Genomic DNA, 26,801 nt, shown 5'->3' with positions numbered 1-26,801 from the left:
TAGCATCAATCATCATGGCCATTCAAAGTAGCTCAAATCACTCAATTTTTCCATTTTAATGAAGATTCACAAAAAATAATCACCTACGTTTATGCTGCACTCAAAGCAGACAGGCCTAATTTCCATGATAGGCTCCAACCGCAAAAGGGCTGGTGTCTCTAATAAATTGTCCATTCAGTGTGTAATACTAGACTGAACTTTCACAGCTGTCTTCACATCATAGAAAGATTTCATGACAACTTCTCTCCATCTACCTGATCATCCTGAGGAACATCGGGATCTTCTTGTTTACAGTCCTGTGGAACAAGAGGACGGGGACATCTCTCGGTGTTGTCCTTTTACTAGATAGAACTGGAGGAAACACATACAGGGACTGAATTAATTCTTTATATACAGATAATTATAGACCGTGTGTATTTAGTCCTGTTTATTACCTGGTGATGTGAGAGGCTGGGGAACCTCCATCATGATGTCCTTGTACAGATCTTTGTGTCCTTCTAAATACTCCCACTCCTCCATGGAGAGATAGATGGTGACATCCTGACACCTTAAGGGAACCTGACGCATACAATGATAACAACATCCATCCGATCTCTTCATAGCGTTACTGTATAATGTCCCAGCATTCCCAGAAGTCACCTCTCCAGACAGCAGCTCAATCATCTTGTAGGGGAGATCTAGGATCTTCTGGTAATTGATGTCTTCATGTATCAAAGGGTGAGGTGGAGACCCCGTGATTGGGCTCGGGGGTCTTCCCAATCCATCAGACACTAGGGCCTGACAGCGCTCACTAGAAGTCATCTTCACTACAGTATAATTCTGATTATGGAGAGACGCATTAATAAATCTCACTACAGACATTTCCAGAGTCCTTACCCCTCCAGTTCTGTTCATCTGTTATTCCCATCGATAAGAATGATTTATTGTGACGTCATCGAAATCTCTCACCTCTCCAGTAAGCCGCAAGAGGATCTCCAGGGTAAGATGTAATATCCTCTCTGCCATCTTGTCCCTGTCCATATCCATCTTTGATGGGTCAATAAGGAAAATTCTCTTGTATAGAAGATCTCCACTGAAAGGATCAAATATAGTAGAAACCTGGTGTGGAAAAAAATAAGCAGGTGTAACTGCTTATATTATATATTATATTATATATTATATATATTATATGCTTATATTCTATTTTCTTGTAAAGTCTAGAACTGCTTAGGCCACTAGTTGGCTGTAGTGATTTCATGTTCATCTGGACTACTAGGATGACAGTGTTGGAACAGGAGTTGTGAGGGTCTTTAATATTTATAATATTATACAACATTCTAAGTTTTTTATTCATATTTATCTACTGATAAAACATGTTTTAGACCACACACAGTAACAAGCAGTTTCTTCTTCCCAGTTGATTATGCTTCTCATCTTCCATTAAAGAAGTTATCCAGTTACCAAAACTGATTTTTTTTTCTGATAAATCTTGCTAATATGTGCCTCTCCACACATCTATTATGGTTTTTTTTCAGCAATATTAACTTTTATCTTATAACTTTTATCTTATTTTATATTAACCGTCCCCAGGATGACACCGGGGTAGGTAGCAAAGTCTTTGCTGAACCATGACTTGTTCATCTTGGCTCCTTTTTAAAAACACAGCAAGGGTTACTCCAAGCGGAGTCTCCCTTTTTCCAAAAATTGGGCCCCACAGACACCACTTCAGTGGCAGCACTTGTGCCCTAGTTGTAAAAAGGATGTTTTGATATGCATCAAGCACATTCCAAAATACGCCAGCCTTAGCTGTCGCCCGGATGACACCGGGGAAGGTCTAGCAAAGTCTTTGCTGATCCCAGATCTGTTCATCTTGGATCATTTTTAGAAACACTGCAAGCAAGGGTTACTCCAAGCGGAGTCTCCCTTTTTTCCCAAAAATTGGGCCACACAGACACCCCTTCAGTGACAGCACTTGTGCCCCAGTTGTACACTTCACAGGTAGATTTGCATCAAGCACATTCAAAAATACGGCACCCTTAACCGTCCCCAGGATGACACCGGGGTAGGTAGCTAAGTCTTTGCTGAACCATGACTTGTTCATCTAGGCTGCTTTTTAAAAACACAGCAAGGGTTATTCCAAGCGGAGTCTCCCTTTTTTCCAAAAATTGGGTCACACAGACACCCCTTCAGTGGCCGCACTTGTGCCCCAGTTGTACACTTCACAGGTAGATTTGCATCAAGCACATACCAAATCCACAAGCATTTACTCTCCCCAGGATGACACAGGGGTAGTAAATTCCTTGTGGATCCATGACTTGTTCATTTTGATGAACTTTAGTCTATCCACATTGTCACTGGACAGACGCGTGCGCTTATCTGTCAGCACACACCCAGCAGCACTGAAGACACGTTCAGAGACAACGCTGGCAGCTGGACACGACAAGATCTCCAAGGCGTAAGTGGAGAGCTCAGGCCATTTTTCAAGATTTGAAGCCCAAAATGAGCAAGGCTCCATTTGCAAAGTCATGGCATCGATGTTCATTTGGAGATACTCCTGTATCATCCTTTCCAGCCGTTGACTATGTGTCAGACTTGTTGTCTCTGGTGGCCTTGCAAAGGATGGTCTAAAAAAATTATGAAAAGATTCAATAAAATTGCTGTTACCAGCACCAGATACGGTGCTGCTGGTACGGTTAGACTGTTGATGATGACGAGATCGTCCCATGTTTGTCAAGTTACAACTGGGAGATTCACTCCGTGCACCACGGTTGTTTGGTGGAAAAGCCGAGCTAAGATCGAGTAACAGCTTCTGCTGATACTCCTGCATACGTGTGTCCCTTTCTATGGCTGGAATTATGTCACAAAATTTGGACTTGTACCGGGGATCTAATAGTGTGGCAAGCCAGTACTCATCATCACTTCTAATTTTGACAATACGAGGGTCATGTTGGAGGTAGTGCAGCAAGAAGGCGCTCATGTGTCTTGCGCAGCCATGCGGACCAAGTCCACGCTGTGTTTGTGGCATAGAGGTGCTAACCGTTCTTTCTTCCTCTGACATCTCCCCCAACCTCTTTCAACTGAAATTTGACCAAGGTCTCCCTCATCCGCTGAGTCTTCCATGTCCATGGACAGTTCGTCCTCCATTTCTTCATATTCTCCTGCACCTTCCTCAACATTTCGCCTGCTACCATGCGCCCTTGTTGATCACTGTCCCCCATGGTCCCATGCCTGCCGCCTTGGTGATGATGAACGTCTGGACCTTGGTGATGTTGTTGTCCCTTGCGCATATGAATCCTCCTGTAGTTCCTCCCCTTCCTGTTGACCCACCGCCTGACTCCGAATAGTGTTTAGCGTGTGCTCCAGCAAGTAAATGACTGGAATTGTCATGCTGATAATGGCATTGTCAGTGCTAAACATATTCGTCGCCATGTCGAAACTGTGCAGAAGGGTGCATAGGTCCTTGATCTGAGACCACTCCATCAGGGTGATCTGCCCCACCTCTGCATCTCGTTGTCCCAGGCTATACGTCATGACGTATTACACCAGGGCTCGGCGGTGCTGCCACAGTCGCTGTAACATGTAGAGAGTAGAATTCCAGCGTGTCGGCACATTGCATTTCAGGCGATGAACCGGCAGGCCGAAAGACTTCTGGAGCGATGCAAGTCACTCAGCTGCGGCGGTTGAACGGAGGAAGTGAGCAGACAATTTTCGTGCCCTGTTCAGAAAGCCATCTAGGCCGGGATAGTGTGTTAAAAATTGCTGGACAACAAGGTTCAACACGTGAGCCATACAAGGCACGTGTGTCCCCTTGCCCATGTGAAGGGCCGCACCCAGGTTCGCAGCATTGTCGCACACGGCCTTACCAGGCTGCAGGTTGAGTGGAGACAACCATTTACCAAACTCAGTCTCCAGAGCTGCCCACAACTCAGCCGCTGTGTGACTCTTATTTCCAAGACATTTCAAGATAAAGACCGCCTGATGCTGTTGCGCTCTGCTGCCAACATAGTAATGAGGGGCGCGTGATTCCTTATGCGCAGTTACAACGCTGGTGGCCTGACCACCGCAGGCTTGGGGCGGAGGTGGAGGACCCAGACGAGGTTGAGGAGGCAGAAGCAGTGGAGGAACTTGGACAGACAAAGGATTGACACACAAGTCGTGGGGATGGCAAAACTTGTGCAGCAGACCCTTCACCATCTATCACCATAATTACCCATTGCCCAGTCAGTGACATGTAACGTCCCTGTCCATGCTTACTGGTCCAAGTATCGGTGGTGAAATGCACCTGTTTACACACAGTTTCTCAAGGAAGCGGTGATGTTGTGTGCGACATGCTGGTGTAGCGTTGGCACACCTTTCTTAGAGAAGTAGTGGCGACTGGGCATCTGGTACTGGGGCACAGCGACAGACATAAGGTCTCAAAAATCCTGTGTGTCCACCAGGCGGAAAGGCAGCATTTCGGTAGCCAAGAGCTTACAGAGGGATAAAGTCAACCTCTTAGCTTTGTCATGGGTCGCAGGAAATGGGCTTTTATTTGTCCACATCTGAGGGACAGAGGATCTGGCTGCTGTGGGTAGATGGTGGTGAGTAGGGTGTCCCTGGAAAAATGCAGGTTTGTGAGGAAAGTGCAGGCGTAGACATGATGTTGCCTTCATCCAACGTTGGTGCTATCGATGTCTGAGAGAGCTGTACACACGCACTTGTTTCCCCTTCCAAACCAACTGACGACCTACCAAGCAAACTGCCTGTTGCGGTTACAGTGGTGAAAGGTGTGCGTGGAAAATCAGGTGTGACAGCTGTCCCCACAGTCCTAGAAGATGAAGAGCGCGCGGATGCACTGGAAGGGGCAGACGGTGGATGGTCCGCTCCGCTAGGCCGCATTGCAGCACGGTGAGCTTCCCACTGGGACATATGATTTATTCATGTGACGATTCATGGAAGAAGTTGTCAAACTGCTGAGGTTTTTGCCTCTACTAACAGATTCCCGACAAATTTTACAGATCACATGATTTGGGCGATCCTTTGCAAGGTCAAAAAAGGACCAGGCTAGGCAAGACTTAGAGGACATGCGACCTGCTGAGCCACCCCGACTAGTGCTCAGAGGCAGAGTGGTAGCTGAGGATGCAGTTGTAGACGTGCTAACAGTACTCCTCCTCTGTCCAGGAAGGCACAAGGTAACTTCGTCGTCAGTTGCATCCTCCTCCACCGCCTCTGTTGACCTCCTCGAGTGCCTGACTGTGGGTTGACAGTAAGTGGGATCTAGAACTTCCTCATCAAGCGTTATGTTTGCACTCCCCTTACCCTCAGACTGAGCCTCTTCCTGCCATGACCGAATATTTAAGTTGTCATCCCAATCTGGTATCTGCGTCTCATCATCAGTATGTTCCTCATTGTCTATAACAACAGGTGTTACAGTTTGTGAATAAGGGTCAAAATTATGCTCAGAAACTTGGTCATCACGGCCTGAATCTGAATCACAAAGGTTCTGGGCATCACTGCAGACCATTTCCTGGTCTGTACTCACTGTAGCTTGGGAGCAGACCTCTGATTCCCAGGCTATAGTGTGACTGAACAGCTCTGCAGACTCAGCCATCTCTGTTCCACCATACTGTGCAGGGCGGATGGAGACTTGATAGCTGGGAGAAAGCAAGTGTGATTGGGATGACAACTCAGAGGACTGGGTTTTTTTTGGATGCAGTAGTTGAGGTGGAGGAGAGGGCACTTGTTGGAGCACTTGAGATCCATTCAAGCATGTTCTTTTTTTGTACATCATCTACCTTTGTTCCAGTTGTTCGGGTCCGTAAAAAAGGGAGCACATCGGATTGTCCACGGAAAGTAGTAGACATCTTACTTTTGCTGGAAGATGGCCTATCTTCAGCAGATATTAATGTAGCTTGCAACCTTCCCCACGGACAAAAACTTTTTTCCTTTTACAACATGCCTGTTCCCCTTTCCACAAGCATCTGTCATTTTGCCACTCATTTTGATAGCGACAAGATTGTCCACTTAAAATGTGGTAGTAAAAATTGAGAGGTGATGTAGATTGCAGAGGTGGTCTAGCTTTATTGACAGCAGAAGAAAGAACACTGACTATCCCTGACAATGCAACTATGGCCCTTAAACTGGCTGCACAGTTTGCTATTATAATGGCTTAGTAAACATGAGCTTGAAGGTGCAATGCAGAGGTGCTGGAAATTGCTTGGCACCAGTGGGACACTAATGGAGTCCAACAGACACTTTTAGGATGCCACTAAGTTTCCTCAGTGTTTGCTATTATAATAGCTTAGTAAAAATGAGCTTGAGGGTGCAATGCAGAGGTGCTGGAAATTGCTTGGCACCAGTGGGACACTAATGGAGTCCAACAGACACTTTTTGGATGTCACTAGGTTTCCTCAGTGTTTGCTAATATAATAGTGTGGCGCCCTGGACTAGCCAGGTAGCCACAAACATAACATCACACGCACACCCTCCCCTGGATAGTCTACATCAGTCAAACAAAACCCTTGTTGCCTCCCTCCAGGGTCTGATGGCCACACCAGGTGGGGCGGAGCCAGGCAGTTGGCCCCACCCACCGAGGAGTTCACAGGCCTGGAGGCGGGAAAAGCAGTTAGTTAGAGTTTGGAGTTCAAGTGGAGTAGATTCGTTTGAGAGTTGAAAGTGAGAGGAGAGAAACGGTTAGTGTCTGGGTAGGAGCCCAGGCACTGTCAGCAAGGTTGGCAGACAGTGGTGGCCGTCTGCAGGAGGTGGTGCAAGTCTGCAAAACCGTAGGACCGAGGACGGGCGGTGGCCCGCCGGTACCAAGCCGGGGAGCAGATTTGCATCAAGCACAAAGGCAGGGCCATCGGACCCTGCCTAGGCTTGGAGCCGCCGACAATGGTCAAATCCGAGAGTGACCGGAACCCCAGGGGTTTCCTAACACCCAAGACCCGACAAAAGGCAACAGTCCACACCGTGAGGATACACAGCCACCGCCATAGGCTAGAGATCCAAGGGCCAGCGCCTGCGGACAAAACGGGCTCCTCTGGTACATATACGCCGGGGAGCGGACTACCGTTGGGAAACCATCGGAGTCAATACATTCTACACAGGTGCAGGAAAAGACAGCCACCATCAACCTGTCCGGGGAGAGCAAAGACACTGCAGCCGGCTGCGGGACCCGTCCATCCAGCCGTTTGGTTTACCAGAGACTCTGTGAATTTGTGCCTGAGTGAGTACCACAGTGCCATCCGGCACCGCGCCGCGCCGCCCCTGCAACCCTGCACCCAGCCATCCTGCCTCCCCGTACCGCCACCAGGCTCCGGGATCACCAACCCCTACCCACGGAGGGGACAACATCCTAGCTGCTCCCTACCATCGCTCCCGGGATCCCAGTTACCAGCAGCGGTGGTGCCCTTTATCACCACGACCCATGGGTGGCGTCACAAACTATCTCCCAAAACAAACCACCCCCTTTTCACTCGTGGGCAAGGAGCGCTGCTTGAGTCCCCGGGTCCAGCCCACCGCTCGAGCCACCGAGCAGCAGCCGCGGACACGAGCGTAGCGAGCGCGGCCCCTCCGCCCGCGACAACTTGGCGTCACGAACAGGATAGAACCAATCTACCTACCGGTAAAAGTGTGCCTTGCAGTCCCCGCCGGCGGCGTCCGGCCGAAAAATTTGAAGTTCCGCCATCTTTGGCGTGAAGATTTCCCGCTCGAGGGTCTTCCCTGAGCAGGGAAGGCGCGAAAGTGAGTCCCCGCCCCCAGAAGAAGGAAGTGCTAGAAAGAACCAAGGAGGGGCAGGAATAAGATGTCTGCGCCCGACGGAGCCGTTGGAGGAGTGGTTTTCGCAGCCGCAGCGGCGCCCGCAGACGGAAATGGGGCAGCCCTTGCTCCGGCCGCAAGAGTGGGGGAGGCCGCGGGTCCAGCGGTCGCCCAGGTAATGCCGATCTCCCTGCCCTATGTGCCTGGTGCTGCCTGGCTACCGCAATACGATGGGAAGCCTGATGCTTTGCAGGCGTTCCGTAAAAAGATTAGCCCGGTCCTCGATTTGTGTGCCCTGACTGGCAGGCAATGGGTGGTGGTAGTATTAGGGCAGCTAACTGGTGCGGCTGAGCAGGAGGCGGAGACCTGGACCGACGCGGCCTCAGTGACTACTATTCTTGAGAAACTCCAGACCGCTTTTGAGAAGCGGAATTGCGGATGCAGTTTTATCAGTGCCGACAGCGGCCTGCGGACAATATAAGAGACTATGCCTTGCGCTTGCAAACAGCCCTCCGTGCGCTGAAGCGGGTGGACACTATTAACGATGTGGACAGCAATAAGATGCTAGTAGAACAATTTCTGGAAGGGCTGGGGTCCACAGAAGACCGCAAGCAGCTACGGCTGTGGGCCCTGGAACACCCCCATCAAGGCCCTGCAAGCCCAAACACCAGACGTTCCTGAGGCGGCCCCATGGCCGGCTGAAACCGCTCCCATCTCGGTGGCACCTCCTCTCCCGGCTCTATCGGTCCCTGCAGCGCCCGTCAGGATGATGGAGGAGCTGGCTGCCCAGGTCCGCTGCATGGATGGAGACCTAGCCAAGATCCTCGCCGTACTCCAGCTTCCAACGAGAGCCAAGCCCCCAGGGAAGATCCAGCTCGCCAACAGTCCGGAGGACGTCCCCTGGATGCAGCGGAGAAGGACCAATGACTTGCGGTATGGGCCTCCTATTTGTTACAGGTGCAACAAGCCTGGCCACTACTCCTGTCGATGTCCGTTAAACGAGCAACCCCTGGGGCCAAGGGCCAATCCTCAGGAGTAGATTCCAATGGCCCCCCTGATTGGCGAGACCGGTACGTTGGAGCTCGCCCCATCATTCCTCTGGCAGTGGACGGCATCCCGCTTATGGCCCTATTGGACACTGGAACACAGGTAACCACTATGCCCTATACACTGTACCAGCAGTATTGGGGTAATGGTGAACTTGCCCCCCCTGATGATAGCCTGACCCTTGTCGCGGCCAATGGACTCCCTCTGACCCAGGTGGGATATAAACAAGTGGCCCTGACGGTGGGACGTGCGGAGCTAAAACACCAAGGAATGATTGTGGTGCTGAATGAACCCAGTGACCATAACCCAAAAGTAATTCTAGGGACTAATGTGATGGAGAATTGTATGAGTGAGGTGCTGAGTTTGTTGCAGAAGTTGGCCGCCACTGCAGGAGGAGGCCGACAGAGGGCAGTGCAGCGTGAGATCCGGGCCCTCCTACATCGCCAACAAGTGAATTCGACAGGTGGAGAGATTGATGGAGTAAGGGTGATGGATGTGGCCCCCTTGGTGGTGCCACCCAGAAGCGAGATGATGATTTGGTGCAGGGCAGCAGTAGGCCCCCAGGGGCGCGACTACCCGGCGATGGTGGAGCCCACGCCTTCTGAGCACTGGCCCACGATGATGGCGATCAGAGGGGTGGTTGACGTCAAAAAGGGGAGAGTGCTGAACTGCGGGAAGAAGTTAGGCTTCCCCGTTACGCTACCCTTGCCAAGCTGCTTACCCTAGACCCTCACACCATTCATGAAGCCGCCCCTCCTGCCTCTGCACCCCGTGCCAGTAACTATATACCCCCCAAACAGTTAGAGTAGTGGTGCCAGGAACTGCATGTAGGCTAAGAAGCTACACCCACGCATCACAAAGAGGGGGTATACAGGGTGATACAGGAGTATGAACAGGTTTTCAGCAAGCACCCATTAGATTTCGGGAGGATTAAAGGGGTTCACCACCACATCCATACAGGCATACACCCACCTATTAAAGAAAGGTATCGGCCCATCCCGCCAGCACACTATCAATGCGCCAAGGACATGTTGAGGAACATGAAGGAGGCAGGGGTCATTCGGGATAGTTGTAGTCCCTGGGCAGCTCCACTGGTACTGGTGAAGAAGAAGGATGGCACCATGAGAATGTGTGTGGATTACCGGAAGATCAACCAGATAACGCATAAAGATGCCTATCCTCTCCCCCGTATCAAAGAGTTGCTAGCTGCGCTGAAAACTGCTAACTTCTTCTCTACCCTTGACCTTACCAGTGGATACTGGCAGGTGGCGGTCGCACCTGAGGACCGCGAGAAGACTGCGTTTGCCACTCCCATGGGACTCTGCGAGTTTAACAGTATGCCGTTTGGGCTGTGTAACGCCCCCGGGACCTTTCAACGGCTCATGGAATTCTGTCTCTGACACCTCAATTTTGAAACTGTCTTGCTGTATCTAGATGATGTGATCGTATACTCCCAGACGTACGAGGCGCACCTAGAGCACCTGGCTGAAGTGTTCGAGTCCCTTGCCAAGTATGGGATGAAGCTGAGGCCCTCCAAGTGCCATCTACTGAAGCCTAGGGTACAGTACCTCGGACACGTGGTGAGCGCAGAAGGTATCGCCCCAGATCCCGAGAAGATCACTGCTATCCAGGACTGGCCGAGGCCGACCACAGTGAGAGAGGTGAGACAGTTCCTGGGCCTGGTGGGCTATTATCGCCGCTTCATCAAGGGGTACACTAAGATGGCCGCACCTATGCAAGATCTCCTCGTGGGACAGACCAAGGGTGGCAGAGTCCCTGGACTCCCGTTTGTGTGGGAAGAAAAGCATGAAGAGTCCTTTCACCAGCTGAAGACAGCCTTGACAGGAGAGGAAATCCTGGCATACCCCGACTACACCCTCCCATTCGTCTTCTACACCGATGCCAGCAATGTGGGCCTGGGGGCAGTCTTGTCCCAGGTACAGGACGGGAAAGAAAAAGTGATCGCCTACGCCAGCAGAAAACTCCGACCCACGGAAAGGAACCCCGAAAATTACAGCTCCTTCAAGCTTGAGTTCCTAGCCCTGGTGTGGGCAATCACCGAGAGGTTTCGACATTACCTCGCGGCAGCAAAGTTCACTGCCTATACGGATAACAATCCGTTAACCCATCTGGACACGGCCAAGCTGGGCGCTCTAGGGCAACGGTGGGTGGCTAGGCTGTCTAACTATGACTTCACTATCAAGTACCGAGCCGGCCGCAAGAACATCAACGCGGACGAGTTGTCCCGGATGCCCCACCTGCTGGATGGGGGGTCGGGAGATGATGACCTCGAAGAAATCGAGTTGCCCACGTTCCATCGGCCACCGGTCGACAAACTATACGTCAAACAGCAACAGGTGAACCTGGACCCACTACCCAGTCAGAGATGGCAAGAAGCTCAAGACCAGGCGCCTGCCGTCCAGCTGGTCAAGACCATGATTGAGCAGGGCTCCTCCGGAATGGACCCTGCAGCTCCCTCTGAGGCCCAGCGGCTGTGGAAAGAACGAGCCCGTCTGTACCTGCACCAAGGGAAACTGTATCGGGAGCTGATCAACCTGAAGACTCATGAGAAGGTTCGCCAGCTGGTGGTTCCTCAGGCTAATGTGCCCAAAGTTCTACAAGCTTACCATGATGGTGCCGGGCACTTTGGGTGGAAGAAGCTGGAGATGCTGTTGAGAGAGCGGTTCTACTGGAGTGGGATGCGGGAGTCTGTAGAGGCCTGGTGCCGAGAGTGTGGTCCCTGTACACTGAGAAGAAGGGACGAAGCCAGCCAGAAGGCCCCTCTACGACCAATCATTACCCATCAACCGCTGGAGTTGGTCGCTCTGGACCATGTCAAGCTCACACCTAGCCGAAGTGGGTACACCTATGCCTTGACCATCGTGGACCACTACTCAAGATTCATGGTGGTTGTTCCAGTCAAAGATCTGACCGGCCGTACTGCAGCTAGGGCATTCCAGGCGTACTTTTGTCGACCGCACAGATACCCGGAAAGGGTGCTTACAGACCAGGGTCCGGCCTTCGAAGCAGAGGTGTTTCAAGAGTTTTGCCAATTATACAGTTGTAAGAAGATCAGGACCATGCCATACCATGCCCAGACTAATGGGATGTGTGAAAAGATGAACCATCTGGTTCTGGATCTCCTCAAGATACTACCGTCAGAAGAGCGGAACCTGTGGCCAGAGAAGCTGTTTGACCTGATAGACATGTACAATAACATCCCCTGTGGTTCTACCAAATGCACACAGGCATATCTGATGAGAGCCCGACCGGGCCGGCTGCCGGTGGACCTGGAAATGGACTTGGAAGTTCCAGAGGCCCTCCCTTCGACTACAGACTGGGATACCCGGCGGCAAGCGCAGTACCGACGGATCCAAGAATATGTGGAAAGGAATCTGCGTCAGAGCCGAGAAAAACAGTGGTTCAACAGGTGGGCTCCAGCCGTTCCCTTTGAGCCCGGAGATGTAGTGCTAAAACAGAAGAGAAGAACCCACAATCTTGATGATCAGTGGGAGAAGACCCCGTACGTCATACAGCCCACCAAATGGGAGAACGAGAAGACTTATCTAATTAGCTGTGACCAGGGGAAGACCTTGGCTACAGTTTCCAGGGACCACCTGAGAGCTGCCCACCCCCATTAAGATTGGCAAACGAAGTTCCGGTTCCCATACTGAACGGGGAGAAAGAAAAAGAGGTGATCCACACAGTGATGGGTGACTTTCCAGCAGACTGGCCTACGCAGAACGGCGCGGTGATTGTTCCGGTGATAATGTTCCCACAACCCGTGGAAGAAATGGAAACGGAAATAACCGCCAGTGAACTGCTTGAACCAGTGCCCAGGGATGCACCTATACCAAGCCCCCGTAGGTCTCCAACTGCCATACGGGAGGAGGAACCGATTGTCTCTCCTATCCCAGCACCCACTACTAGTGACATTGTTCCCCGAATGTCCACACACCCCAACCTAGGTAGGACCCCGCTTAGGTATAGGGAAACTACCATCTAGGGGTGCAGCATGTTGATTGTGTCAATAGTTGAATGAATGAATGAGCACCAATGATCCGAATGACTTACCTGATTTATACCATCCGTAAAAGGAGAGAGTTGTCCCTGTTGGGACCATCAGTATGTTTATTCTTTGTCTGCCGTACAACTACCTCAAAACAGCCCACATGAGAAACTACTCATGAACAAGGCCGAGAACTTGCAGGCCAACCACAAACTTGTGGTCTTGTAAATAATTTGTGGGCCGTATTCCATTACCGCCTCCGGAGAGGCAGATTGGAGGAAGGACCCGCAGCAGAGCAGGCTGGGGTCTGGCCACCACCAGGACTGGTGGCCATCTTCCCTGGACGTGGGGTCCCCTGAAATGACAGCCGGGTGCGAGATACCATACCCGATCCCGCTCGGGTAACCTGGACCAGGACTGGGACAAAGGGGTGCTGCCCGTTTCTTAGGAGCAGCATCAAGGTGTAGGTTGCTTGGGTGGGGGAGCGGAAGAACATGAACCCGTCCGTTATTAATAAAAATGTTTTTATGCCGTTAAGTAACGTTTAAGTGAAAAGCCTCCCGTAAGGGAAGAATGAAAAATATGCTTATGTTGTATGTTTCCTATATTAAATTTCTATTTTTCAGAAATAAAACCGGTGATGGACGGGCAGCCCGCAGACGGTCTGCATTTCACAAGGGGGAATGTGGTGCCCTGGACTAACCAGGTTGCCACAAACATAACATCACACACACCCCCTCCCCTGGATAGTCTACATCAGTCAAACAAAACCCTTGATGCCTCCCTCCAGGGTCTGATGTCCACACCAGGTGGAGCGGAGCCAGGAGGTTGGCCCCACCCATCGAGGAGTTCACAGGCCTGGAGGCGGGAAAATCAGTTAGAGTTTGGAGTTCAAGTGGAGTAGATTCGTTTGAGAGTTGAAAGTGAGAGGACAGAAACTGTTAGTGTCTGGGTAGGAGCCCAGGCACTGTCAGCAAGGTCGGCAGACGGTGGTGGCCGTCTCCAGGAGGTAGTGCAAGTCAGCAAAACCGTAGAACCGGGGACGGGCGGTGGCCCGCCGGTACCGAGCCGGGGAGCAGATTTGCATCAAGCACAAAGGCAGAGCCATCGGACCCCGACTAGGCTTGGAGCCGCCGACAATGGTCAAATCCGAGAGTGACCGGAACCCCAGGGGTTTCCTAACACCCAAGACCCGACAGAAGGCAACAGTCTACACCGTGAGGATACACAGCCACCGCCATAGGCTAGAGATCCAAGGGCCAGCGCCTGCGGGCAAAACGGGCTCCTCTGGTACATATACGCCGGGGAGCGGACTACCGTTGGGAAACCATCGGAGTCAATACATTCTACACAGGTGCAGGGAAAGACAGCCACCAACAACCTGTCCGGGGAGAGCAAAGACACTGCAGCCGGCTGCGGGACCCGTCCATCCAGCCGTTTGGTTTACCAGAGACTCTGTGAATCTGTGCCTGAGTGAGTACCACAGTGCCATCCGGCACCGCGCCGCGCCTGCAACCCTGCACCCCAGCCATCCTGCCTACCCGTATCGCCACCGGGATCACCAACCCCTACCCACGGAGGGGACAACATCCTAGCTGCTCCCTACCATCGCTCCCGGGATCCCCGTCACCAGCAGCGGTGGTGCCCTTTATCACCACGACCCGTGGGTGGCGTCACAAATTATCTCCCAAAACAAACCACCCCCTTTTCACTCGTGGGCGAGGAGCGCTGCTCGAGTCCCCGGGTCCGGCCCACCGCTCGAGCCACCGAGCAGCAGCAGCAGCAGCCGCGGACCCGAGCGTAGCGAACGTGGCCCCTCCGCCCGTGACAATAGCTTAGTAAAAATGAGCTATAGGGTGCAATGCAGAGGTGCTGGAAATTGCTTGGCACCAGTGGGACACTAATGGAGTCGAACAGCCACTTTTAGGATGCCACTAAGTTTCCTCAGTGTTTGCTAATATAATAGCTTAGTAAAAATGAGCTATAGGGTGCAATGCAGAGGTGCTGGAAATTGCTTGGCACCAGTGGGACACTAATGGAGTCCAACAGCCACTTTTAGGATGCCATTAAGTTTCCTCAGTGTTTGCTATTATAATAGCTTAGTAAAAATGAGCAAAAGGGTGCAATGCAGAGGTGCTGGAAATTGCTTGGCACCAGTGGGACACTAATGGAGTCCAACAGCCACTTTTAGGATGCCATTAAGTTTCCTCAGTGTTTGCTATTATAATAGCTTAGTAAAAATGAGCAGGAGGGTGTAATGTAGAGGTGCTGGAAATTGCTTGGCACCAGTGGGACACTAATGGAGTCCAACAGACACTTTTTGGATGCCAATAAGTTTCCTCAGTGCTTGCTAATATAATAGCTTAGTAAAAATGAGCTTTAGGGTGCAATGCAGAGGTGCTGGAAATTGCTTGGCACCAGTGGGACACTAATGGAGTCCAACAGCCACTTTTAGGATGCCACTAAGTTTCCTCAGTGTTTGCTATTATAATAGCTTAGTAAAAAATGAGCTTGAGGGTGCAATGCAGAAGTGCTGGAAATTGCTTGGCACCAGTGGGACACTAATGGAGTCCAACAGCCACTTTTAGGATGCCACTAAGTTTCCTCAGTGTTTGCTATTATAATAGCTTAGTAAAAATGAGCTTTGGGGTGCAATGCAGAGGTGCTGGAAATTGCTTGGCACCAGTGGGACACTAATTTGCATTGTTGCAAAAACGTGCAAAATCGCTCATCGGTGACATGGGGGTCCATTCTCAAAAATCGTTACTGCAGCAGTAACGAGGCTGTTTCTCGTTCCTGCGGCAGCACACATTGCTCCGTGTGACGCCGCAGGAACAAGGAAGTTCTCCTTACCTGCGTCCCGCCAGCAATGAGGAAGGAAGGAGGTGGGCGGGATGTTCGTCCCGCTCATCTCCGCCCCTCCGCTTCCATTGGGCGGCGGTTCAGTGACGCAGCTGTGACGTCGCTATGACGCTGAACGAACCACCCCCTTAGAAAGGAGGCGGTTCGCTGGTCACAGCGACGTCGCCGGGCAGGTAAGTATGTGTGACATGTCTGGGCGATGTTGTGCGGCACGGGCAGCGATTTTCCAGTGTCGCACAACAGATGGGGGCGGGTACCCACGCTAGCGATATTGGTACCGATATCGCAGCGTGTAAAGTAGCCTTTAGTTTCCTCAGTGTTTGCTATTATAATAGCTTAGTAAAAATGAGCTTGAGGGAGCAATGCAGTGGTGCTGGAAATTGCTTGGCACCAGTGGGACACTAATGGAGTCCAACAGCCACTTTTAGGATGCCACTAACTGGCAGCACTCTTTTACATTAAAATGGCTTTGCAAAAATTGGCAGGAGGGGAGAATGCAGAGGTGGTGGGACTTGCTTGGCACAAATGGCACAATAATGGAGGACAGCAGCCACTCTTTGGATGGCACTAACTGGCAGCATTTTGCAATTAAAATGCCTTTGCTAAAAAGGGCTGGAGGGTACAGTGGCCGGGTTGTGGGTCAGTGTAGAGGAAAGGAAGCCTCACTTTCTATCCCTCCTAATGGTGAAATGCAGCAAGGAAGTCCCTAAGCTTAGCTACACAGACCCTGTTATCTGTAGCTGTAAAAAGCGTTTCCACAGACCTAACTGTCACCTATAGCTCTGAGCCAGCTGTAATTAGCCCTTAAAAGGGCTGAAATAAACTTCTGTCCCTAATCTGTAGAACGCTGTTTGTATAGCGTACACAGCAGGATCGGCGACAGGAGCTGCGTGAGAGGTGACTGATACCCAGACGAAGAAGGCAGATAATAGCGTGCTGGAAGAAAATGTCCTTTTTTATAATGCAAGGACATGTGACATGGACAGCCTATGACACATGCCCTTGCTTCTCTGGCAAAAAGTCCACTTAGCCGTGTGTGTGTCTGGGATTGGCTGACATGCTGGCCCGCCCCACTACACGCGCGTTTAGGGAAGGAAGAAAAAAAAATAAATGTCGATCGCCATTATCCCAGCAGCAGTGATCTGAACGCGCAGCCCCCGCACACTATACGCTGAAATTTGATAATACTGTGAGTCACAGAGTGACTCACACTATTTTAGTGAAAAGCCAGCTAGTAATTAGCTAGGCTTTTTGCTGATAGAACCGTTCTCGAACGTAACTCGAGCTAACAAACTTTTAGCAAAAAGCTCGAGTTCTAGTTCGATCTAGAACACCCCCCAAAATCACTCGAACTGGAGAACCACGAACCGCGCTCAACTCTACTCACATCCACAATGGTGACACATAGAGATGTTACATGTTCCTCACCCCTTATAGATAAATGAATACTGTGTAAGGAAGACTATATATAGCATCTAATGTGAGTCTATAGTAGATATATATGCCATGTATGTATGGTATATGTGTGTGTGCTTTGTCTCATGGTCAAGTTTTTTCACGGATGCATCTGTGTGGCATCCGTTCTGTTCCGTATACGGTCCGTGTGTCATCGGCGTTCCTTCCTATTTTTTGTGTACTGCAAAAAAAACGGAAACAGCTAGATAGATAAATAGATGGAAAGATATAGATAGAGGGATAGATAGAGAGACAGATAGCTAGAGGGATGGAATGAATGACTGAATGAAGGGATAGGTAGAGGGATAGATAATAGATGAGAAAGACATAAAATGTCCCACTCCCCTACATTTTGTAATCTTGCACCTTTTAGTGCCATTCATGTGGCACTAAGGGGTGCTTAGCCTTGTATTTAGCCAAAAAATAAATAAATAATTAAAAAAAAAAAAACCCACATGGGGTTCCCTCTTTTTTGATAGCTAGGGTAAAGCCGACAGCTGCAGCCTGCAAAACACAGCTGACAGCTTCTCCTTAACTGGTAATCCAAAACATAGAACAACCCACGCTGTTATTTTACATTAAATAAATAATTTAAAACAAAAAACGTGGGGTCCCCCCCAAATTGGAACACCAGCCAAGGTAAAGCAAACAGCTGTGGTCTGGTATTCTCAGACTAAGGAGGTCCACTGTTATTGGACACTACCCAGCCTAAAAATAGCAGGCCACAGCCGCCCCAGAAGTGGCGCATCCATTAGACGTGCCAATCCTGGCGCTTCGCCCCAACTCATCCCGTTGCCCTGGTGTGGTGGCAAATGGGGTAATATATGGTGTTGATGTCAGATGTGTAATGTCACCTGGCATCAAGCCCTGGGGTTAGTGATGTCATGGCGTCTATCAGATACCTGACATCACCAACCCAGTCAGTAATAAAAAAAAAATAGACAACAAAAAAGGTTTTATTTGAAAAAACACTTCCCGAAACATTCCCTCTTTCACCATTTTATTGAAAAGAACAATCAAATCCGGGTCTGGCGTAATCCAATAAGGGGGTCCCACGATGATCCATACCATAGTCAATGTCCCAGTCAATGAAGAACAGAATGTTCCCTATTGGCTGGAAGAGCAGTGCAGTGACCTGAGCTAACATCAATAGGTCAGCCCAGGTCACTGCAGGGCATGATGAGCGCTGACTTCAGGAGGTTAGCTGAGATCATTACCTGCAGTGATGATGTCCTGCACTGCTGACATCAGCGCTGTCACTGACTTCTATGCCCGCCGCGTTCTCAGCAGTATCGCTGGAGCCCGAGACGTCACCACTAGTGACGTGATGTGAGAACGCGCGGGCATAGAAGGCAGTGACAGCGCTGACGTCAGGAGATCGTCACCGCAGGTAATGATCTCATCTAAGCTCCTGACAGGAACGCTCGTCATCCTCGCGGCTGCCAGCACTGCAGTGTGGAAGCTGCTGATACTGACTGCAGTGCGGACAGACACTGACACTGCAGTGCGAGCAGCCGCGGGACTGGCAGGAATCGGGACACAGACTGATGCACAGACACAGATGACACATAATGACACTGACATCGTGCACGGTGAAGAGGGGGAGACAGTTCCCTGTGTGTCGGGCAGTAAACATGATAAAGCGTTGGGGACACAGCACTGACAGTGTATCTGAAAGCAAGTGGGCAACTTTCTTGTTCCTTGCCTTAGTGAACTGGACACTGAATCAGCTGGAATTCAGGGCGCACGTAGCTGGGCACAGGAGGCGGGGGAGGGAGACTACGGAGTGTGTGGGAGGGGGCGGGTACTCATCGCACTATACCTGCCCACTAAGCAGCGGGGCGGCAACAAGCTGTTCCCAGATTTGCATGTCAACATAGTCCTACCCATGTTGACATGATATGACCGGAAGCAGCAAAATCGCGGCAGGAGCGGTCACATGACCACTCTGAGCCGGGGGAGAGGGGCTGACAGCGGGGCAGGTAAGTGGTGTGAGACTCATGTGGGATTAGTGGATGAGGGCAGGTATATCTCACCCCGGTATCGGTCCTATGTGACTTAGCCTGGCCAGGATCACCTGGCTACTAATGGATTAATGGGAGGTGAAGGACGGAGGTAAAAGGAATCTGGGAAGTTGGGGGAGGGTCTCCATCTGGGAACACAGTAAGCCTGTCTGTGTAGGAGACACTTGTGAGGAGCAGTGCCTGATGTTTGTATGGTTTAGCTGGAAGGGAGAAGCCCTCCAGTTGGTAGTTAGGATAACACCGTGTATAGTTAGTGCCGGACAGGCAAGGATTTATTTTGTTGGTTTTTTTTTTCTTTTTGTTTATGCTTCACTGCAATAAACCTGACCAAGCGTCAGTTACACCTTGAATTCGGCTGTCTGCCTGAGGTGAATACGTGCCCTTTGAACCCAGCAAAGGCGATCCCGGAGCGTGTTATCACATTGTGGTGGAGAATGCGGGCAGCACGTTACAGCGCATCATAATGGATGACGTGGTGAAAGCGCTGGTACAATCCGCAGCTGTGCAGCAGGAAGCTAATCTCTTGATGTCGGCACAGTTGAAGGAACTGGTGGAATCGACGGTTAAAGACCGCCAACTTTTGCAGCAGGTGGCGCAGCGTCTGGCGACCGTACCGGAGAGTAATGCAGAGGCTGACCAGAGGGTGATTCATGTGAGTCGGTGCTGGCAGAAATTAACCACAGAGGACGATGTGGAAGCTTACCTGACCACGTTTGAACGGACGGCGGAGCGGGAAAAGTGGCCAAAGGAGCGATGGGCCGACTTGCTTGCACCGTTTCTAGCAGGTGAGGCCCAAAAAGCCTACTTTGATCTTGAGCCTGAAGCAGCGCATGACTTTGATAAACTAAAAGCCGAGATCCTTGCCCGGCTGGGAGTGACGACGGCCGTGCGAGCACAGAGAGTTCATCAATGGACTTATCAGCCCGATAAACCACCGCGGTCACAGATGTTTGACCTCATTCACTTGACCAAGAAATGGCTACAGCCTGAGGTTTTGACGGCGCCAGAGATGGTACAAAGAATCGTTCTTGATAAATACCTAAGAGCTCTACCGCCATCTCTGAAGAGGTGGGTAAGCCATGGAAACCCCACGACAGCGGATCAGCTAGTGGATCTAGTGGAGCGTTATTCCTTGGCAGAAGGACTTATGGACGATGCTACACATCCTCACTCTTCCCCTTCTCGACGAGGATCTGGTAAGACTGTTCCAGGGTCATGGGGAGGAGGAAAATATCCTAAGGCAGTGGAGGAGGAAAACAGGACTGCTGGCCCTGTGAGGGCTAAGGTGCCAAACTATGGTCTTAGCAAGGGGCCCGTGAGGTGTTTCCGCTGCCAGGAGGTGGGCCACATTGCTGCAAACTGTCCATTAACTGCAGAACCGATGCAGTGCGATGTCACGGACTTTGAAAAACGCAGGGCTATGGTTGCACGGGTAGTGTGTGTTGCTGCATGTCAAGGCGATATGAAAAAACACCTGTGTGAAGTGTCCATTGATGGCAATACTGTTGTTGCACTATTAGACTCTGGAAGTGTGGTGACTCTGGTAAAGGCCAGTCTGGTAGCAGTCCCGATGGGACCGTCAGATAAATTTTCTGTGACATGTGTGCATGGAGACACCTGCTCGTACCTCACAACGGTCTCCTGCATTACTACGCCCTATGGGTCTGTGCATCATAAGGTGGGACTAGTACCAGCACTATTGCATGATATCATTTTGGGCAGGGATTTTCCCCACTTCTGGCAGTTGTGGGAGAACCAATTAGTACCCCAGGGTAGCCGCACGGATGATCCTTCTCCAACACCTTGTGTGGGCCCGGAGCCACTAGAGGATGCCCCACAAGAGGGTTCAGAGGAGGAATCCGCTGAAAACAACCCCCAGTTCCCCTTTTCAGTTCTGGCGGGTGATTCCGATGAACCCGGGGCAGAGGCGGACACGGGTGGCTGTCCCCCTTCCTCTTGGCTGAATTTGGAAGTCCACAAAGATGACTTCCAAAGTGAGCAAATGAGAGATCCTACCCTTTCTCAGGCTATAAAAAATGTTAAAATGATAAACGGGGTGCAGGTGGATGCAGGTACTAGGCTGTCTTACCCCTACATGGCACTGGAGAATGACTTTCTCTATCAGATAGAGAAGAAGGGGGATGACACAGTACAACGATTGGTTGTGCCGAGAGCCTACAGGCGGAGAGTGCTGGACCTGGCACACGGACACATGATGGGGGGGACACCTGGGGACCAGAAAACTACCGAAAGGATATTACACTGTTTTGTTTGGCCCGGCATGCATCACGATATTCGCACCTATTGTGAGTCTTGTCCTGACTGCCAATTGTCTGCACCTAGGCCCCGTTTCTGTAGCCCCTTAGTACCTCTGCCTATCATCGAGATCCCATTTGAGAGAATTGGGATGGATTTAGTTGGACCCCTCCCCAAGTCTGCACGAGGACACCAGCACATCCTTGTCATCTTGGATTATGCCACTCGTTACCCCGAGGCCATCCCTTTGCGTAACACGGCCACCAAGACCATTGCCAAGGAGCTGGTCCATGTGTTTAGTCGGGTTGGTGTCCCAAAACAAATACTCACAGACCAAGGAACCCCCTTTATGTCTAAAGTAATGAAAGAACTCTGCAGGCTGTTACAAATAGCACAGTTACGCACCTCCGTGTATCACCCTCAAACGGACGGACTGGTCGAACGGTTTAACAAAACTTTGAAACAGATGCTCCGTAAGGCGATAGACAAGGACGGGAAGAACTGGGACTACTTACTCCCGTATTTGCTTTTTGCCATCCGGGAGGTGCCCCAGTCTTCCACCGGGTTCTCTCCTTTCGAGCTTCTGTACGCCCGACGTCCCCGTGGACTGTTAGATGTCGCTAAAGAAACCTAGGAGGGACAGGTCACCCCGTTCAAAAGCGTAATAGACCATGTAACCCAAATGCAGGACCGTATTGCGGCGGTGATGCCCATCGTTAAAGAGCATATGATACAGGCTCAAGGAGCACAGAAAAGGATTTATGATAGGGGGGCCAAGATCCGTACTTTTGCACCCGGAGATAGGGTGTTGATCCTGGTCCCCACGGCAGAAAGCAAATTTCTGGCAAAGTGGCAAGGCCCCTTTGAAATTAAGGAACGGGTGGGTGAGGTAAACTACAAAGTGTACCAGGCTGGTAAAAGGAAGCCTGAACAGATTTATCACGTGAATCTGATAAAACCCTGGAAGAACCGTCCAGCTCTGTCAGCAGGTCTGGCCCTTCCGGTCTGCAAGCAGACCATACCGGATGTCGGGATTGCGGAGACGCTGTCAGAGCGGCAAAAGACAGACGTCAAGCAGTTTGTAATCAACAATCACGAGTTTTTCTCGGAAAAGCCCGGGCAGACCACTCTCATTAAACATGACATCATAACAGAGCCTGGGGTAACAGTTCAGGTAAAGCCCTACCGAATACCGGAAGCTCGGCGGGAAGCTGTCTCCCGAGAAGTGAAGACCATGTTAGAGTTAGGTGTAATCGAGGAATCGCATAGCGCCTGGTCGAGTCCGATTGTGTTAATACCGAAACCAGACGGCTCCATTAGATTCTGCAATGACTTCAGGAGATTAAATGCGGTCTCCAAATTTGATGCATACCCTATGCCACGGGTCGATGAATTAATAGATCGGCTTGGAAAAGCCCGGTATATCACGACCCTAGACTTAACGAAGGGCTATTGGCAGATCCCGCTAACAGAGGCCGCTAAAGAGAAAACTGCGTTTTCTACACCGGAAGGTTTATACCAGTATGTGTATATGCCGTTTGGACTACACGGGGCACCGGCAACCTTTCAAAGGTTGATGGACCGAGTCCTGAGGCCCCATAGGCAGTATGCTTCTGCGTATTTGGATGACATAGTCATTTACAGCCTGGACTGGGAGACGCACCTCCAGAAACTAGAGGCCGTGATTGAGGACCTGCGGGAGGCAGGCCTAACAGCAAACCCCAAGAAATGTCATATCGGGCTGGAAGAAGCCCGGTATTTGGGATACGTAATTGGGAGGGGAATTGTTAAACCCCAGATTGACAAGATACAAGCCATTCAGAAATGGCCGCAACCAGTCAACAAGAAGCAGGTGAGAGCGTTTTTAGGAATAGCCGGCTACTACCGACGGTTCATTCCCAATTTTGCGGCTACCGCTGTTCCCCTGACGGACCTTACCAAAGGGAAAGACTCTGTCATGATCAAATGGACCACGGCAGCCGAAGAAGCCTTCCATAACTTAAAACTAGCTCTTTGCTCTCAACCTGTGCTAATGACTCCTGACTTCCGCAGCGAGTTCGTGGTCCAAACGGACGCTTCTGATGCCGGTATAGGGGCTGTATTGTCACAACTAAAGGACGGAGAGGAACATCCGGTCCTTTATCTTAGTCGGAAACTTAATAAGCATGAACGCAACTATGCCATAGTGGAAAAAGAATGCTTAGCCATTAAGTGGGCTCTAGAGTCCCTTAAATATTACTTGATTGGTAGGAAGTTCCGGCTGATCACTGACCATGCCCCTCTCAAGTGGATGCACTGGAATAGGGAACGGAATGGCCGAGTGACCCGGTGGTTCCTTGCACTTCAGGCCTACCGTTTTACAGTGGAGCACCGCCCGGGGGTGCGGATGGGGAATGCTGATGCCCTGTCTCGTGTGCACTGTTTTGTGGGTGCTGTTGCTCAGCTGCAGTGGTCTGAGCAGAGGGGGGGGATATGTGAGACTCATGTGGGATTAGTGGATGAGGGCAGGTATATCTCACCCCGGTATCGGTCCTATGTGACTTAGCCTGGCCAGGATCACCTGGCTACTAATGGATTAATGGGAGGTGAAGGACGGAGGTAAAAGGAATCTGGGAAGTTGGGGGAGGGTCTCCATCTGGGAACACAGTAAGCCTGTCTGTGTAGGAGACACTTGTGAGGAGCAGTGCCTGATGTTTGTATGGTTTAGCTGGAAGGGAGAAGCCCTCCAGTTGGTAGTTAGGATAACACCGTGTATAGTTAGTGCCGGACAGGCAAGGATTTATTTTGTTGTTTTTTTTTTTCTTTTTGTTTATGCTTCACTGCAATAAACCTGACCAAGCGTCAGTTACACCTTGAATTCGGCTGTCTGCCTGAGGTGAATACGTGCCCTTTGAACCCAGCAAAGGCGATCCCGGAGCGTGTTATCACAGTGGTCACTATCTACTTACCTGCCCCAATGCAGCCCAATAGTGAAATAATAAAAAAAAGTCAAAATAAGCCGGATAACTCCTTTAAGTTCAGTAAATATAAAAGAAGTACTGTTAGGAAACAAAAATACTTTAATATCTTTGGTCCTGTAAGATTATTGTTTACCAGAAATTTTGCACATATCCATTGTAGACATTTTCCCAGTAACGCAAGTTACCAAAAAGATACAAAGTTTTTGTAGTATTGAGAACTAAGCTTAAATTAAGTTGTAGCTTGCAGAGTTCTTATATTGCATAATGTATTAACTATTCCCTAAGTTTCATGTTGCTGCTAAAAGTTTCACATTTTCTGTATGAAGTAAACTTATTGTAGCGTAAGTTACCATCAGCTTTGTAACGCAAGTTACTTCAGCTTTTCAATGTAAGTTACCTGCCTTTCAATTTTTGGACAACACTTAAGGCGGCGTCACATGGTACGATATATCGTGTGATCGCACCCGCCCCCGTCGTTTGTGCGTCACAGGCAATTTGTTGCCCGTGGCGCACAATATCGTTGATCCCCGTCACACGTACTTACCTCCCTAACAACGTCACTGTGGGCGGCGAACATCCTCTTCCTGAAGGGGGAGAGACGTTCGGCGTCACAGCGACGTCACACAGCGGCTGCCCAATAGAAGCGGAGGGGCGGAGATGAGCGGGACGCAACATATCGCCCACCTCCTTCCTTCCGCATTGCCAGCGGGACGCAGGTAAGCTGCAGTTCAGCGTTCCCGGGGTGTCACACGTAGCGATGTGTGCTGCCTCGGTAACGATGAACAACCGGCACACAGAAGGAGGAACGACATTATGAAAATGAACGACGTGTCAATAAGCAACGATAAGGTGAGTATTTTTGCTCGTTAATAGTCGTTTGGAGATGTCACACACTATGACATCTCTAACGATGCCGGATGTGGGTCACAAAATCCGCGACCCCGACGACATATCGTTAGATATATCGTAGCGTGTGGCGGGGCCTTAACAGTCAGCTTTTTTAAATAATTAAATACTATCATAATTTTGATGTTCATTTTTCTTCACATCTAGTTATATTATAAGGTTATTGTTTGTATTTTTAGAGTCACAATGCCATTAACGCCAGCTGAAAAGATGAAGAGACGACGTGAGAAGTTAAAACAAACAGGAGGATATGAATAGTACAAGAAAAAAGTTAGGGAAGCAGTTAAAAAATCCAGAGAGAAGAAATAGATTGATGTTAGTGCTATGTCGAAACAAAAGCAGGAAAAAATTAAAGAAGAAGAAAGGATGAAGGCTCGTGCAAGGGTTAGGAAATGCAGAGAACTAAAGAAAAGTGAGAAACAGATTCAGGCTATATGTCCACGTTGCTTTTTACCTGCTTTTTTGCTGCTTTTTCAACTGCAGCGTTTAATGCCAAAATGGATGTGTTCTGCTTTTCAAGCAAAGTCTATGGGAATTTGGGTTTCTTGTGCCCACTATGCAGTTCAAACTGCAGCCTTTTTCTGGCAGAAATTTGGGCAAAAATTCTGCTTTGCAGTTCAAAACGCAAATGGCAAAAACAATTGACATGTCAATTGTTTTTGCCATTTGGGTTTTGCACTGCAAAGCTGAGTTTTTGTCCAAATTTCTGCCAGTAAAAGGCTGCAGTTTGAACTGCATAGTGGGCACAAGAAACCCAAATTCCCATAGACTTTGCTTGAAAAGCAGAATACATCCATTTTGGCATTAAACGCTGCAGTTGAAAAAGCAGCAAAAAAGCAGGTAAAAAGCAACGTGGACACATAGACTCAAAGTGATAAGTCACCAGTGGCATTCTAATAAGCAGTTTTGCAAGGCTCTGTGCTCAGATAACTTATCTCACACAAAGGACACAATTATTGCATACATCGATATTCTTCTTGAAAAGCTGCCTCCAATAATCAAAACTGTTCATTTTTGGTCTGATGGACCTTCATCGTAATTCAAAAACAAATTTATTGTTGCTGCTAGTCAATGGTTTAATGAGAAATATAAAATGAACATAATTTGGAATCACTTCGCAACGTCTCATGGCAAAGGTCCTGTAGATGGAATAGGAGCTTTTGTGAAAAGGCGTGTACGAGAATCCATCATGACCAGGAAGGGAATTGTCCAAAATGCAACTTTGTTTGTCAAAGCTGCAAAATAACTGAAGGATGTACAAGTCCTAGACATAACACTGAGATTGATTACAGAAATTTGGCTTTGGATTTAAAGCAGTTGGTAAGCCTGTTGAAGGAATTTCCAAATTTCATGCCATAGGGTATTTTGCATGCAAATTTATTGGCTTTAGAACCACTAAAAACATGGTCTAGTACAATGCTAATAACTGCAAGTACCCTGATATTGAATACAAAGTTGATGACTGGGTTGAAGTAATGTATGATGGCATAAAGTAATGTGGAGTGGTTACTGAGGTTGCACACAATGAGATGAAAGTGAAAACCATGGAACTCTATGGCAAGAATA

At 49.8% G+C, this 26,801-nt stretch overlaps 1 protein-coding gene across 1 annotated transcript in view; it reads right to left on the bottom strand.

The window, feature by feature from the left end:
* The window catches only part of LOC142312869 (uncharacterized), a 288,408-nt gene that overhangs the window by 69,109 nt on the left and 192,498 nt on the right, over positions 1-26,801 (bottom strand). The window contains 6 exon segments of the mRNA XM_075351855.1: positions 255-325; positions 328-351; positions 435-558; positions 640-819; positions 949-1,098; positions 26,672-26,787. Of these exon segments, the coding sequence (XP_075207970.1) occupies positions 255-325; positions 328-351; positions 435-558; positions 640-819; positions 949-1,098; positions 26,672-26,787 (665 nt within the window).

This window comes from Anomaloglossus baeobatrachus, chromosome 5 (assembly GCF_048569485.1).
Source record: "Anomaloglossus baeobatrachus isolate aAnoBae1 chromosome 5, aAnoBae1.hap1, whole genome shotgun sequence".
NCBI classification, from domain to species: domain Eukaryota; kingdom Metazoa; phylum Chordata; class Amphibia; order Anura; family Aromobatidae; genus Anomaloglossus; species Anomaloglossus baeobatrachus.
Note: the sequence above shows the minus strand (reverse complement) of the source record. Positions and strands in the feature narration are given on the sequence as shown.